The sequence below is a fragment of the Anabrus simplex genome, chromosome 8 (assembly GCF_040414725.1).
Source record: "Anabrus simplex isolate iqAnaSimp1 chromosome 8, ASM4041472v1, whole genome shotgun sequence".
NCBI classification, from domain to species: Eukaryota; Metazoa; Arthropoda; class Insecta; order Orthoptera; family Tettigoniidae; genus Anabrus; species Anabrus simplex.
In genome coordinates, this window is record NC_090272.1 from 34,050,750 (window position 1) to 34,068,742 (window position 17,993).

General features: G+C 38.1%; 1 protein-coding gene across 6 annotated transcripts in view; it reads left to right on the forward strand.

Moving 5' to 3' along the window:
• The window catches only part of LOC136879074 (zinc finger protein 143), a 166,788-nt gene that overhangs the window by 37,610 nt on the left and 111,185 nt on the right, over positions 1-17,993 (forward strand). For all 6 annotated transcript variants that reach the window (XM_067152825.2, XM_067152824.2, XM_067152827.2 and 3 more), the window contains 2 exons: positions 445-609; positions 13,696-13,812. In XM_067152825.2, the coding sequence (XP_067008926.1) occupies positions 445-609; positions 13,696-13,812 (282 nt within the window). The remainder of the gene's footprint in view (positions 1-444; positions 610-13,695; positions 13,813-17,993) is intronic.

Sequence of the window (17,993 nt, forward strand, 5' to 3'; positions counted from 1 at the left end):
ACAACTGTCCAAATCGAAAACCATGAGAATTTGTTTTTTTTGTTTTTCCACGTGGTACCAACATAAATTTTGTTCTCTGTAACTGTACTGCAGTTCAGAGTGAAGTGAACCAATTATCACCAGTGATATTCCCGCATTAGGTTCAAGATAAGCCACAGAAGTTTCATTACAATTTCATGTGGAGTGTTACTGATTTTAAAGGGGCCATGCTGTTGTTTACTCTATAAAATAAAAACTTTGTAAATATATTGTATATTAACTAGGCATCTCTGCTAGTTTTGTTCTAACTTTAAAAACTTTATGCAGTTGATAAAAATGTAAGGGTTTTTAAATAAGAAATTGTAACACCAGTGTTTGTGTGGATGACTATTGTCATTGACATTCTATTTTATTTTCAAATTGTGTAATGAATCTTATTTTTTTCTGGGTATTGTGTCTTTTCAGCTACCAGTACTGAATGTGAGGAACAGGAGTTGGAGTGTATCACAGTGACAGACGTGAAAGTGGAGAACCACGATTCAAGCCTGGTAGAAGGCACCACACTCACTGCTGTCACCCTGGCAGATGGCACGCAAGCATTTGTGGCTCAGGATCTTGCTATGGAACAAGGTATGATTGAAGTCCTTACTACCTGTTATTGTGTTGATGACTGTTTGTGTTCAGGATCATTGTATGTGAACTGCTGGATCCAGAAAAGTAGTCACCTTGAATTTCAGTTCTTATCATCTAAAACAGTATTGAATTGCACTAGGAAAACTCGGAAGAATTAGAAAACCTCATAGTAATCAAAGTTGCCACTAGAATTCCTTTAATGCTTATATGATAAATCCGAACATGAGTGCTTGCTATTATAAGTTATAAGTTGCATTATAAGTTAGAAACAGTCTGTTCAGAAATATGATAGAATTTACAAGAAATTTGCAACTGCTTACATCTCTCTGTGTCTTCAACAACTTTGTCTGATGCCTCCTCTCCTGCCTGACTTGAATAAGGGAGATGGGCTGTGTCTACATGTTTAGGACAAATCCATTTGAAACATACTAATGTACAGGAAGGCTGTCTGGTCCTCTTTCAGACTTCTTCTGCACATGTAGCGGTGTCCGTGCGCTTCTACTTCTGGACGGTTAGCAGACTTCTCATTGTCTTCAGTTCCCACGAATAATGTTCACCTACTCTTCTGTTCCTTGGGAATCATTTCTTGCTGTATGCTCCACAGGTAGGATACTCAAAAGAAGAAAAGGCCAACTTCCTTATTAACTTGGAAGAACACCCTGAGTATGACAATCTAATTGTAATGGGTGATTTTAATATACAAGTTGGCTCACAAGAAACAGGATATGAATCCACACTGGGCCCGCATGGAATGGGAAACAGAAATGAAGAGGGAGAATATATGCTAGATCTATGCATGAGAAACAACCTGATAGTGAGTAACACTTGGTTTAAGAATAGGGATTCCCATGAAATCACAAGATATAGCTGGGATGATAAAATAGGTACACTAATATACTACATTCTGATAGATCAAAATGTATGGAAAAATGTCAGTGATGTCAAGGTCATTCCAAATGAAGACCTTGGTGGAGACCATAGACTGTTGGTTGCAGTTATTGCAGAGAAAAGACCTCCCAAAGTCGGTAACAAAAGAGTCCCAAAAATAAAAACTTGGTGACTAACCGAGCCAAGTGTAAAGGAAGAATTCAGGGAAGGTGTCTACAGGTTGTTGCAGAGAGAAGAACTGAAATTAGTAGAGGAAGAATGGGATTCTCTAAAGAAGGTTGTGGTTGGTACAGCAGAAAAAGTATGTGGACGACAGAGCCAAATAAGAAAACCTAAAGAAACTGCCTGGTGGAATGATGATATTAAAAAGGCTATCAATGTCAGAAACTGTGCAAGAAGATCCTTATATCAAGCAAGAACATGGGGAGATCAACATGAAATAGAGGAGAAGCTGTCACTTTACAGAAAGAAAAAATTACAGGTCAAACAGTTGGTTGTAGTTGAAAAGCAGAAATGCAAGGAAGATCTGGCTATCAAAATAACGCAGGATGGAAATAAAAAACTGTTATACAGTATTGTTAAGAATAGAAGAACTCAAAATGAATCTATCCAATCTGTAGAACTTCCTAATGGTGAGGTGTCTAGGGATAAGACCAAAATATTACAGGAGTTCCAAAGGCACTTTGAAAATGTCACTCCATTAGATGACGAACCTTATGATTTTGGCAGCATAAATACCACTAGTCTGACATGGTTGGAAGTACAGACAGCAATATCTAATCTGAAAAACAACACATGAACTGGATCAGATGAATTAAGTGTTGAGATGATCAAAGCACTAGGAGAGGTTGGACAACAGTGGATGTACAGGGTACTAAATAGAATCTGGAAAGAGAATGTAATACCCGATGACTGGAAGCAAGGAGTCATTATCCCATTGTTGAAAAAAGTGATAGAAAGAAATGTACCAACTACAGAGGTATAACTCTGCTGTCACATGGCCTCAAAATCTACGAATCCATCCTTGAGGACAGGATTAGAAAATATGTTGAACCTACACTTGAGGAGGAACAACATGGATTTCAACCTCATAGATCAACTATAGACCTCATTTTTGCCACCAGAATGCTCTATGAGAAGTATTGGAAGAAAGGTAAAACACTTATAACTGTTTTTCTGGACATCGAGAAAGCATATGACCATGTACCACGCAGGCATATATGAAAATGCTTAAGACATAAGAAAGTGCCCGATGATGTTGTAGGATGAGTACAACGATTATATGATGAGACCAAGTGTTGTGTCCAGGTCCAGGATGGAAGGTCAGGTTGGTTTGAAATGAAGAGGAGTCCAGCAAGGAAGTTGTCTTTCACCACTTCTCTTCATAATCATAATGGATGAAATTTAAAAAACCAGTTAAAAGAAAGGATCCAACAACTAATGCCCTGGTTTTTGCTGATGATGTAAGGGTATGGGGTGAACAGAAGCAGAAGTACAAACTAGACTAGATCTCTGACATGAAGATTTAACAACCTTAGGTCTCAAAATCAGCAAAACGAAGATATTTGGCTTGGTGATGAGTAGAAACTCTCCAACTCTTCATCTAAGAATTGGAGATGAGGAGATGGATATTGTAGACAGCTTCCAGTATTTACACTCTAGGTAGTGTTCTGTCATCAGACAATACCATACATCAACCGTCTTACTAATAAAAAGTCCTTATACAATTGTTTAACTCTTGTTTAGTTATACAGTGAATAAATTCTGTATAACCGTTTTACTTTTTTCTTACTAATAAACGAGGTATACGAATTGTATTACTATACAGCACGTATACACTTGTTCCACGTATTTCGCACGTTCACCGCCTTTATGATCGCTTCTGCTGGTTATCTACGAGCAAAACTTTCCGGAAAGTCGCACAGTAGCACGGCATATCGAAAAGGCAGTGGCAACACTAAGTGAGACAGCTGGAAATTAGCTTATACTGATATCAACATTTCTTCAGCTTGCTTGTGTAATGAACGCCAAAAAAAGAAATGGAAAGGCTTAAGAAAAGATCAATAGCTCCTAACTGGGATAGTACGGAAAACGTAAGCAATTGTAATTGGATCGGCGTGTTGAAAAGGGTACACATTCCAAAATCCTTACTTTTCAGGAGAAAGGAAAACTTGTTTTGTAGCTAAACGAAAGGTTTGATCAAAAACATTTCTATTAGGCATTTATACATCATATTTCTGCGTATTCAACTACAAAGTATGGAAATCATGTTACGTACGGTTTTCAAATTATGCCATTTTTTGTGTCAAGGAATGTGTCCCTTTTTATACTCAAATTTGAGAAAGATCCTTGTAGAGGCAGATAATGTATAATAAACTCGCAATTTCAAAAGTCTAATAATCAGTAACACATTATTAGAAAAACATACGCCCAACCATCATTTCTTTTATAACTTAGTTATTCATTGTCATTCCGTGAGACAGCTGGAAATTGACTTATATTGATATCAACATTTCTTCAGCTTGCTTATGTAATGAACGCCCAAAAAAGAAATAGAAAAGCTAAGAAAAGATCAAAAGCTCCTAACTGGGGCAGTACGGAAAACGTAAGCAATTGTAATTGAATCGGCGAGTTGAAAAGGGTTCACATTCCAAAATCCTTACTTTTCAGGAGAAAGGAAAAACTGTTTTGTAGCTTAAAAGAAAGATTTGATCAAAAAAGTTTCTATTAGGCATTTATACATCATATTTCTGCGTATTCAACTACAAAGTATGAAAATCATATTACGTATGGTTTTCAAGTTATGCCATTTTTTTATCTCTAGGAATATGTCCCCTTTTACAGGGTACTCAAATTTGAGAAAGATCTTTGTAGGGGCAGATAATGTATAATAAACTCGCAATATCAAAAGTCTATTAAGCAGTAACACATTATTACACAAAAATACGCCCAACCATCATTTCTTTTATAGTTATTCATTGCCATTCCGTCTCTTTAAAGTGTTTTACTTTACAAAGATGTGTAGCCTCCATAACCTCTGAATGGTGTATGTCTTCTATGTTTAAAATATCGTGAAGATCATCAACGTTATCGTCTATTATTTCAATGCGTGTTCAATGTTAAATGGATAAGTCGAATATTTCACCATGATTATATTACTGTAGACAATAAATACCACGAAAATGAACTGCTCACTCATTTCTTTTTCCGCTACTCGCTGCTATCCAACGCTTATACAAGGGTCCTGGTCTGTATAAGCAATTCAATGAATAACTATAACAGATGTATACACAAGAGGCTTATACGCGGTTTATTAGTAACGAATTTCACATAAACGGTGTATAAACCTTGTATAAATGTTATACACCGTTTATTAGTAAGGCCGCGTGCACACCGAGCGCGCTTCGCATAGTGTGTCGCGTGTTGCTCAACGCTAAGCGTCACACTAAGCATAACCAGTGCTTTGTTCGTAATCCAGGTGTTCACACCGCCCGCGCTCTGCTGCGCTTAACGCCTATCTTACAGCTAAGCGAATCGCCAGACAACGCGCAGTGTTGGTTAATTGCTTAGCGTTACCTAGCTGGTTCTGAATCTATGAAAGAAGAAATTATTCGTGCAGGGTTTCAAAGAGAAGAAATACGGAACCCAAGACACAAAAACTATAAAAATGTATCTGTTTTGCAAAATAAGTGGACTTAAGTATCTACAACAGTTGTATCGCATTCCTACAGTAAAGATATACAGTAATATTACTTCTACTGTCACACTTTACTGGGCTTAACATTGTGACAGGATGAAATTGGGTATGGATTTTAGTGTCGGAAGTGTCCAAGGAGAAGTTCGGCTTGCCAGGTGCAGGTCTTTTGAATTGACGCCCGTAGATGACCTGCATCATGATGAGGATGAAATGATTATAAACACACACATACACCCAGCCCCCGTGCCAATGCAATTTACTAATTATGATTACAATTCTCGACTCTGCCGGGAATCGAAACCGGGACTCTGTGTCCAAAGGCCAGTACGGTAACCATTTAGCCATGTAGCCGGACACTTTGTGACAAAGTGCATAGAATCTCCCAGACTCTGTCATATCGGTTTATAATTTTGCCAATGGAGGGTGATAACATGAAGAATATCACTCTACAGGCTAGTAGTGGGCTTGGAAGTAAATATTTCTGTTTATTAATTGCATTTGTCACACATTTACTCCACTTTTGTTACGATGATTAATTGTGTATGCTAATTGTAACAATATTGCAAAATACTATTTATAATTATTATATAAAGAGCGTGATTTAGCCGGAAATTTAATTTTTACGTGTTTGCTGCACGGTGCTCCTAGATAATTCGGAAAATTGAATTTCTCCCAATACTTCTCTGCTACTTGACGCCACATTTCAGTTGCAGGGTTTGGAAGGTCAAAGTAATTTTTTGTCATTCTTAAGTAATCATAAAATTTATCGCGATAAAGTTTTGCATCTCTGTGCAAACGATGGAATTGTCTTAAAGTACGGTACCGTAATTCGTTCTTCATTAAATTCATGAACCCACTTTCGATTCTTTTTTTCTAATTTTCAATTTTAGGTAACTGTTATCCATCAGTAAACTGTTTCTAGTGTACTTGGATAACGGCATTAGTTTGTGACCACCCTAAAACGCCTCGCACCAAACTAAGCTGAGAGCACGGCGTAGAGTTTTCGGTGTGAACAGCAAGCACGCCTTGCGCAATGCATAGCATTTCACGCTACACGCGACACACTATGCGAAGCGCGCTCGGTGTGCACGCGGCCTCAGGCTGCAAGAGATTAGCAACATAATACAGAAAGCTTCCAAATTCTGTCACGCTGTACGTCAAATACTTTGGGATGAAACATGTCCGTTAGTTTCCAAGATCAGCTTGTACAAAATATATTTAGTTCCTATGTTGACGTATGGCCTAGAAGTAGCAACACTTACTGAACCAACAAAATGTTGCCTTCAGGCAACAGAAAAGAAGTTCCTCCGTTCTTGTGTACAAAAAACAAAAATGGATAAAATAAGGAATGTGAATATCCGACAACAGCTTGGATTGGAAAGAAGCTTGCTGGAGACTCTAGAAGTGAAGAGATTGCAATGGTATGGTCACATGAAAAGAATGGACCCTCACAGGACTCCTCGAACATACTTTGACTAAGAGACCAAGAGGAAGACCTTGTAATGTTTGGGAAAAACAGATACTGAAGGACATTGAAATTAGAGAGGTGAACTGGCATTACATTTATATGAGCAGCTACTATGGATGGATAGGATAAACTGGAGGAGGTTCGTATACAACCGTACCTGGCTTGCTTGAGCAAAGAAATTATGATGACGATAATGATGATGATGCTTCTCAAGATATGGGATTTGACAAGATCCACCCATTAGGGTCTAGAAATTTCACATCCAGTTTCCCACATACCCACTATCTCCGCTTTCTTAAACTGCATCCGTACTGCATTTACCAGATCCCACACATCCCCAACTATGTTGGTACTTATATTAGCTTGCCTTACGTTGTTGGTACCAACGTGCAACATTACCACCTTCTCCTTCCCCTCCTCCTTCTCTTCTACTTTTCTCAGCATCTGCCTCAACCTAATTCCTGGATAACACTCTACCCTGGTTCCCTTTCCTCCACACACTTTCCCCACGTTTCTAACGATGGAATCCCCCATGACCAGAGCCTCAACCCTACCCACCTCCTTTGAGCCCCTCCCTTGCTGGTCAGCCCTATCTTTCCTGATAGCTGCAGAAGCTACTTCCTCCTCCCTATTCTCCCTCCCATGACCCTGTTCGACCTGTCTTTTCCTATCCTCTACTCTACATTTCCCTATCCTACCTTTTCCCTTCTTCCTACTTCCACACATCTCAGCAACAGTTCCTTGTTCCTCATCTTCCCTCTGTTGCTCTACCTTGAATGGCTCATACCGATTTCTCCTGAATTCTGATCCTGAATAGAGCCCTTAGCCTGCAATCTCCTTCCCCTTAGAACATTAGACCACCTGTCTTCCACAGTTCCCCCCTTTCCATCCCATCCCTCTTTTACACCTGCTGTAACCTGTACATTGTTTGAGGGAGGCCTATCTTCCTTCCTGTCTTCTGTGAGAATCCTGTTTATCTCCCTCAAACTCTCCAACTCCTCCCTCATACCCCTCAATGCCTTGCTACACCCACTGTTCCTACACTTGCACTCTTTAGCCATTCTTTTCGGAAAAAATGAAAAGAAAAGGAAAAATAAAATGACTTGTTTCGTGCTCCAAGAAAAAATGAACGAAAAGAAATATTGTCTAGGATAGTTCTCACAGATCACACGACAATTAGATACAGTAGAAGTCCGTTATAGCGAGAATTCATAACAGCGAAAAATTTACTCGCTATAACGGATTGTCGTTATATCCGATTTTTGCATAAAAGTCGGAAAACCCTTCATGCACTTTAAAATCGGTATGAAACGGCAATCAGTTTGTTCAAAACTTGCGTTTCTGCAGATGATATCCACACTACGGCTTACTTGTTTGTTATTTTTCGTAATCCGATACTACGTAAAAGTGTATGTTTAATTTCATTCTGAAAAAAATATGTCGCATGTTTTGATGCCATTCTGTAGATTTGAGAAACACACAGGTACTGTACACTGTACAACCGGTAGCGATGTGTAGTAAAGAGGCGGTCGTTTATTGTCAATGAGTTCTGTGCACGTGTGAAAAGAAGCAGCGTGGTTACCGCGGTAGTTGCCAGTGATATCCATTAACTCACTGTTAGGCCGCGAATGCAACAACCCTTGAGTTTTCGCATGAGTTTCTGCGGGGAAAAAAAGTCTCTTGGATTCGGAGAAATACGGTATCACTCCAGAGATTTCTGTGGCAAACACCTCAGATTTCTTTTTCAAACAGCGTCACCTAACCTAACCGTATATGTAGCCTACCATGAAAACATATTTGAAACGCATGTAGAGAAATAACCTCCTCGCGAAAAATTTACATGTAAATAGCCATAACTAGACGCCAGAAGATATGAAATATCCTCTGAAATCAGTGATGTACTCTGCCATATCTTGAGGTGTATGACATTCTTACTTAATTTCCGTATATAACACTAAAATTAAGATATCTTTTATTCAGTCTTTATTTTTACGAGTTAACAACTGCTATCGGCCACGTTATTTACGCATTTATTACGAAAACGTGTTATACTCTTACATTTCGAATTTTCTTTAGAGAACAGCAGTCGATGGGTATTACTAATCAACTCCAACCGCCTTTGAATGTCAACGAGAGAGCTCGCAAATGCACAAAGTGAGAAAACTGTACCGTACCGAAGATGATCGATCGCATTTTGTTGCAAACGTTTCAGTTTTATTCAAACTGCGTCACGTATCCTACGTACGATGAAAACACACTTCAAGCGCCGGTAGAGAAATTATACCTTTCTCGCTATAAATTTTCATAATAGCCTTTCCGTAATTTAACCAGACGCGACAAAATACAAACTAACCTATGAAATCAATTAAGCACTCTGAAATATCTCGAGGTGTATCCCATTCTTACTTAATTGCAGTATTTAGCCTCAAAATTAAGCGGTCGTTTAATCAGCCTTAATTTTTAACGAGTTAACAACCGTTATCGGACACGTTATTTATGCATTTATTACGAAAATATGCTCTCTTTCATTTCGAATTTTCTTTACGGAACAGCTGTCGACGGATATTATTAATCGACTCCGACATCGCCTTCAAATGTCGACGAGAGAAATCGCTAGTGCACATAGCGAGGAAACGATGCCGAAGGTAATCGATCGCATGCAATATCATCGCTGGGGTGCATAAATATTGGTAACGGAAAAAATCACGCGCGCTTAATCGCTCGTAATAACGGATGCGCCAGTAATAGGGTTCTCGCTGTAACCGAAGGACGGTACACAGTTTAATATAGGAATTTTGAAGGGACCTAAAAAAGTCGTCGTTATAACGGAGTTCTCATTATATGCAGTACTCGCTATAGCGGACTTCTACTGTAATTAATATACTACTACACTCTAATACTACTTAGTCGTATTCTATTTTTATCCTACAACACCCTAACAGATAAAAAAACTACTGTTAATTACTGAATACAAAAATTACACAATTCTATACTGCAGTTAAGCCTCTCCTAATTACAACAACAGAATTTTAGTAAGAGTGTTTCTGTAGATACTTCTACTATACTACACAAAAAATTTACAATAATAAAATAAGCACGCTAATTTGTAATAAGATATTACTCGTATACTACTGTACAGTACACTACAATAATTTTAACTATGTTCAGACGTATCCTAACTACAACACCGGTACCGTATGTCACCACTAAGCACAAACAGAAATTGAAATTGCAAGTTTAAAATTTGCACGAACTACTGTACTCAAAGATACCAACAAAGCTAAATGCTTAGACAGATTATTATTAGTACTATGCTGTAATAGATACACACACAAAGATACACATGAATATAGCAGGTAAGATACTGTACTATCTAAATATACCGTATCTGCACTACGATTCTAAACTGAAATGTGGTTATATGAATTTTACCGCTGGTGGATTACTATTATTTTCCCTACTACACGGGACGGAGTATATAAGTGTCCTTAAATGCCAAAAATAAGAGGTTGTCTACAATAATTTCTGTCAAAACTACGCAGGGGGCTTGAACTGCAATATTATTACGATAGGCCCTATAGGAATTTAATTATTAACTTTTAATCGGTGTTTGAACGAAGGTGCAAAGTACAGTACAAAGCATGCCGGGACCTTAGGCTAAAAATAATCGGAATAAAGTAATCCACTGATTTTGTATTTCTTTACACAACTACCATATACATGTACTCTGTACTCTTTTCACATTTCTTCCTATTTCCTTTTTTGAACCATGGTACAATGCTTCCTTGTTGCCAATCTTCAGGTATCCTATCATCCATATGGCATTGAGGGCTCAATATAGACACTGTAGTCCAATGTTTTCTGCTGCCTTAATCATATCAAGCATTGAATTCGTCTTTTCCACTTGCTTTATCTTTGGTCATTGCTTTCACTGCCCTTTCATATTCCAACCATGTAATCAGGTTGTCTTCTTTTTCTCCATCTGTTATTTCCATTTTCTTACCCTCCTTCTTCCTCTGAGCAGTCATCTTGCAGGATATCTGGTTCTAATTCATAATTGAAATACCAATGGCCAATAATTTAGGTTATGTTTGCAACCGTGGTGAATATTCACTAATATAAGGACTGTAGAAAACAATAATAGCAACTTCATGTCACACCCATAAGAGTTTGGATTTATTCTTCTCAACTCCTACCATACACACATTGGAAATAAAGATGACAAATAACATGTAAAACTGACTGGACTTCAACTGTGTTTCCTCAGTTCATGGAAAATCCTCCAAACTGCAGAAGTATACAACAGTATGAGCAAATGGTGGTGTATTCCTCTAAGTAAAAGTGGGCTTGGTGTTTCTTTAAAACATGTAACTTCCCCAATACTTGATGTAGATGTTGTATACCTCTAAACAGAGGACAAGAAACCCATATGGGTCTGCCGATAATCCCATTACAATTAAAAATGGGAGGATGTACTGGAACAGAAGATGTATAAAGACAGAAGGAGATGGTAAGCGCTTGTACATCACACCCGGGAAACTGGAGTTGGGAAATGATGATGATGATGATAGTTTCCTATACCTCTCAGGTACAGAATTAATGTAGTGAATGGCACATATGTGTCATGATTATACTGTAATAGTGTACATGGATAGCAACATTAATTGTAACCAGTATTGTTGTAAGCTGTTCAAGCTCTGCATCGTTAAAGAGTAGATTAACATAATCCTCCTCCTGGGATCTTACCTGTAGTTCTGTGGCAAGTTTCTTTTGCTCAGCTTTTGCAGTGTAGAGAAGAGTTTGAACTTTGACAATCCAGACCAGTTGGACATTTTACAGTACAATTGTACAATAGTCATTGCTAATCTTATCTTATTGACAGTGATGAAAATGAAGTGAGGGAGAAAGAGAATTTTAGTTCAGAATGTATTTGGCAAATGACTGTTCTCACTGCACAGATTATGGAGGATGAGGGAAGATATTTCAAGTTGATATAAGTCCTATATCTTCTCCAACTTCACTATCAAAAAACAGGTAATCAGGTAGATCCTGCATTAAATAAATAACCTTTATTGGCAGCCTCGAATGTACTTTACGCTGCATATTGATACTAAACCTGTTTATTAATAACTATTTTACTGGGGGATAACAATGTTCTGAATATGATAGTGACAAGCCAATCCAGTCCATGTAGAGAACAACGATAGTTTTTTTTAAATATGAGCCGGGCTGAGTGGCTCAGATGGTAGAGGCGCTGGCCTTCTGACTCCGACTTGGCAGGTTTGATCCTGGCTCAGTCCGGTGGTATTTGAAAGTGCTCAAATACGTCGGCCTCGTGTCAGTACATTTACTGACACATAAAAGAACTCCTGCGGGACTAAATTCCGGTACCTTAACATCTCCAAAAACCGTAAAAGAGTAGTTAGTGGGACGTAAAACCAATAACATTATTATTATTTTTTAATTTGACAATGTTATTGCAAATATTGAATGGCTAATTGTTATGAATTCACTGGGGAAAAGTTCTACATATTTCTGGCATTAAGTTTCAGATGAGACTGCTGAACTTTCTCCTCAACTTTGATACTGCTCAGAAACGCAGGTTGTTGAATGTACCACATTTCAAGAACTAAAACGGTCTTCATCTTAAGTCACGTCTATTTTAAGTGAACATTGTAGTGTTCTAACAATATTATCTGTCCAGCTCCATGGTTGCATGGTCCAAGGGGTCCTGGGTTTGATCCAGGCTGGGTCATGGTTAATCACTCTGGCTTTGGGCTGAGTGTTTGTGCCATCCTCAACATGGCACTTTATCTTAAGTAGGGCCCCATCCTTACAGATGTGCAGGTGGCCTATAGGGTGTCAACAACAAAGACCTGCACCAGGCCATTATCATTATCTCTAAATGGTATTGAGCAACCAAATGTGTTGCATTTATGAACAAGTAAATGGATAAGTTCATTGTGAGGCCTAGCGACTATCCAGCCCACTTGACACTCAGTTATCAGGTGTAATTATGTTTTTGACACTCATAAGATTCACTTCACCATATCGGTTGCTTGAGAAAGAAGGGATTTGTATGTCAAACTTTTTTTTTTTTAAGATAAAAATTTGAATGTCTCAACAACAGTTTTAAACTATTAACATTCAACACGGCTCAGAAATTGGAATGCTGTATTCAGTGAATAGTACTCCATTTGCACAATGTGATAGGATTTTAACATTTAACATTTTCCCTCAAGAAAGAAAATTAAGATATGTTTTAGACAACAAGAAATAGAACTGTTGTGATTTTAATACGTTGTTTGAAAGTATATATATTTTATTTTAAGGTTTTATGTGCTGTAAATTTGAGCATCTCTTTAGGGATTTTGACATGTTTTTATATTATCGCTGAAGAAGAGAATAGATCTATTTCTCAAAACATACGATAGTGATATGAATTAAATTAGTAAGCAGTATATACTAATTGTATAATCAGTTGTATTGGCAGGCAGACCTTTATTGGCCCTGTTTCTCACAGGTTGGTTAATCATTAATTGTCAATATGGATCTAACAGGAACCGAAAATGGTAAAATTCATTAATACATCTAAATGAAGTCAAACCCCTTATGCTGTAAATAAATCATTGGTGATGAATTAACATTCACACACTTCCAAATGAAGTCTAATCCCTTGTGTGCCAGTAGTTGGTAACATGAGTTAGCTACTAAGTAACCTGCTACCAAGAAAAGAGTGTTAAGTATGATGTAGGAAATATAGGATAAGAGGAAAACTGGATGAACATAGGAAAAGGGATGACATAAAAAAATTAATAAATGAATTCAGGTTGTAATGGACTAGAGATTAACATAATGATAATGATTTGCTCCTTTTCCTTTACATATTATTATATACTATCATAGTATTGTTTCATATGGAACTAATAGCAAGTTGTTGTTATTGTTGTTATATATTTTAAAAATTAAAACCTAAAAATCCAAGAGAGAGTAATATTTATCCTTTACTTTTGTGCATTAATCTTTCCAGAGACCCTGGAGGACGGTAGCACTCTACTGATCCAGGAAATCCCCAAGTTCTTGGAGGGTCAGGCTGTCCAATTGGAAGATGGCACCACAGCTTTCCTTCATGCTACGAATAAGGGAGGTCAGTTCTATTAATCTTCTTCACAAGGTCTACTAAATTTACAGTATACCAGGTGTATGCATACGTTTTTGCTGGTTTTTGTGGTAAAGAAAACATGTAATTTTCAAGGGAAATTCTTTTTTTTGTTTTGTTCAAAATATTGGTCATCGGCTTCTACACACTTCGCCCATCTTTCAGGTAAGTTTTGAATACCATGCCAGAGAAACTGTTTGTCTTTTGCGGCAAACCATTCGTCCAGCCATTTTTCAACTTCTTCCCTATTGATGCGAAGAGGTGAAAGTCAGGTGGCGCCAGGTCGGGGGAGTACCGCGGGTGCAGAAGGATGTCCCATCCAAACAATTTTAAGGTGTCTTTTGGTTTTGCTGTGTGAGGTGGTGAATCATCATCATCATCATCATCACAATTTCCATTTATCCAGCTGTAGCTGGGTAGGGGCAAATATGGTTCCTCTCCACTTTCTTTGTTTTTTTCCACCACTCCTCCTCAAACAGTGTGTCCCAGTCCAGGTTTCTTTCTATAATGCTGTGTTGGATTTTGTCCTTTCATCTCAATCATGGTCGTCCACGGCCTCTCCTTCCTTGGATTTGCATTTCCATCACCTTTTTTGGCATTCTTTCCTCACTCATTCGCATTATGTGCCCAAACCATCTTAGTCGGCTCTTTTCTATTCTGCCATTCATTTTTTCTACTCCAATTTCTTCCTGGATTTTCTCATTCCTTATTTTGTCTCTTCTACTCTTCTGTATCATACTCCTCAAGAACTTCATTTCAGCTGCCTGTATTCGACTCTCATCCTCCTTTGTCATTGTCCCAGTTTCTGCTCCGTAAGTTTTTATGGGTACATAATACATCCTGTACATAGTTTCCTTTGCTTCCATGGCACATCTTTGTCCCATAACATGTTTCTTACTCTATGATAGAAACAACTTCCAGCTTGAATCCTCTTACTACTCTCAGCATCCAGCTGAGTATTCTCCATTAATTCACTATCCAGATATTTGAACGTCTCCACTACTTCCTGGGGCTTGTCTGCATGTCTAATCTGACCTTTCCCTTCTTTCTCCCCTCTAGTCATAACAAGAGTTTTACTCTTTTCTACACTTATTTTCAATCCCCATTCTTCAATCTTCCCATTCACCACCTCCAACTGTTCTTGAACCTTCCTGTCGTCTTCTCCCCAAATCACAATATCATCTGCAAATAACAACATATTCATTTCTCTTCCTCCATATGTTGCTTTTGCTGTTCTCATGATGTCGTCCATTACTGTTGTAAACAGGATTGGCGATAGAACACTTCCCTGTCGCCGTAAGGCCTATCTCTGTCGGTGCGACATAAAACTAGAAAAAAAAAAAAGAACACTTCCCTGTCTCAGCCCACTAGTGATTTTGAACCAACTTGTCCTGCCAACTTGTGTTTGCACGCAACTACAACATTCCTTGTACATTGCCATGTTCAGTTTTATTAATCCCTGTACCGAGCAAGTGGCCATGCGGCTAGGGTCGTGCAGCTGTGAGCTTGCATTTGGGAGATAGTGGGTTCGAACCCCTGAAGATGGTTTTCCGTGGTTTCCCATTTTCACACCAGGCAAATGCTGGAGCTGTACCTTAATGAAGGCCATGACCGCTACCTTCCTAATCTCCTACCCTTCCGTCGCCAAAAATGTTTGATGTGTTAGTGTGACGTTAAACAAATAGCATTTTTAAAAAAATTAATCCCTCTCCAATTCCTTTCTTGCACCACACTGTCCCAGACTTTAGTCCTGGGGACACTGTCATATGCCTTTTCAGTGTCAATGAATGTCATCACCATATTATCATTCCTATACTCTCATTGCTTTTCCATTACTTGTCTCATAATGAAAATGGGCTCTATTGTTGACCTTCCACTTCTAAAACCAAACTGATTTTCCTGTATCTGATTTCCAACCCTCAACCTTATCCTACTTTCCAGTATCCTTCCCATTGTCTTAGCAATATGGGATATCAGAGTAATTCCCCTGTAGTTCTTCAGTACTTTCTTATCACCTTTCTTGAAAATTGGGATGATTATTCCTTTTTGCCAATCTTCAGGGACCTCCTTATTCTCCCAGACAATCCTGAGAACTCGGTATGTCCACTACAGGCCTACAGCTTCAGGTGCCTTGATCATCTCCACTGAAATTTCATCTGTTCCAGTAGTTTTTTTTTTCCATTCTTCATCTTTCTTACTGCCATTTCAATTTCATCCATTGTAATTTCTTTATCTATTTCTTCATCAACTAATTGCCTTTAACCGGGCGGGTTGGCCGTGTGGTTAGGGGCGCGCAGCTGTGAGCTTGCATCTGGGAGATAGTGGGTTTGAATCCCACTGTCCGCAGCCCTGAAGATGGGTTTCCGTGGTTTCCCATTTTCACACCAGTTAAATGCTGGGGCTGTACCTTAATTAAGGCCACGGCCACTTCCTTCCAACTCCTACGCCTTTCCTATCCCATCATCGCCGTAAGACCTAACTGTGTCGGTGCGACGTAAAGCCACTAGCAAAAAAATAAAATAAATAAATAAAAAAATCTTTCCTGGTCGTCAATTGAATGACTTGTCATTAGTTCTCATGTTCAGCAACTTCTTGAAAATACTCTCTCCATCTATTTCTTATTTCTTCTGGCTTTTTTAATATTATGCTGCCTTCATCCTTCACAAATCTGATGTTTACTTGATCTCTCTTTTTTGTTTCTTAAAATACCATACAGTAATTTCTTGCTGCCCTGCATATCATATCATCTCAATTTCTGTGTGAATAAGGCCCAGCTTTTCCTTTTTTTCTTCCTCCACTACTTTCTTGGTCAAATTCTTTGCCTCGACATATTTTTTTCTACTTTCTTCAGTCTTAGATGTTTTTCATGCTTTCCATGCCATTTTCTTTTCCTTCACTTTAATCTTTACCCAGAGAAGTAAGTAGAGGGAGACCAAGACGATGATGGTTAGACTCAGTTTCTAATGATTTAAAGATAAGAGGTATAGAACTAAATGAGGCCACAGCACTAGTTGCAAATTAAATTCACAGAGGCTTGCAGACTGAACGCTGAAAGTTGTAAGGGTCTATAATGATAATGTATGTATGTAATCTTTACCCTATCATTCCACCAGTGTGTCTCTTTGTCTTTCACATTTCCTGATGTTCTACCACATACCTTTTCTGCACATCCAACCAGTACTTCCTTAAATCTTTTCTATTCATCTTCAACATTCCCCATCTCCATCCTGGGTACCAAGGGTATTATTTCTCTTTGAAATTCTTCTTGTATGTTTTTCTCCTTCAGCTTTCATGTTTTGATTCTTTTCTGTCTTAATGGGGGTTTTTGAATCTTTCCCACTTTAAATTTTCCTATCACAGCTCTATGATCACCATAGGCTTCTTTAGGCATGACTGTAACATCTAAAAGATTCTTCCAGTGTTCTTTCTCTGTGATTATATAATCAGTCATGGTCTTTGTTCGGCTCTCTCCCCAACCATACCTTGTAATCTTCTGACTGTTCTTCTTCCTAAACCAGGTGTGTCCAACAATCATTTGGTTTCTGATACAAAAATCCACCAAGAACTCGCCTTCTGGATTTACATTTCCATATCCAAAGGGCCCTACAACATCTTCCTTTCCTTGTCTTTCCATTTCAACTTGTACGTTTAGATCTCCCATCAATAGTACTTCCTTATCTTCTATCTGTCTCTCCACTTCTTCTAAAAAGTCCTCTAGATGTTCATCTATGCATTCTGTTTTATGGGGCATACAACTGAAATAGATCGTAATCTTTATTTTTCTACCAGATCTACAGCAATGAAGCCTTATTGATCCTTTACGGAAGAAAAATAATAATGCCTAGCCTAGTCTGTTTAAGTTGCTGTACACATATCATAAAGCTCGTATAGTAAAAATAACTAATAAAAAAAAAAAAAGTTACTGGAAATGATAATAATCAGTTGTCAATAAGTCACTGTTGTCTTTTCATATATAAACCAAACCTCAAAAAATCTCAATATTGCTGTTAAGAACAGGGATAAAACGAAAACTGATAGTATTGAAAATAATAATAATCAAATGTCAATGCATCACTGATGTCTTTTCAGATACCAACGATCTCAATATTGCTATTAATAAAAAGGGATAAAACGAAAACTAATATAACTACTGCCATAAGGTAGTTCCA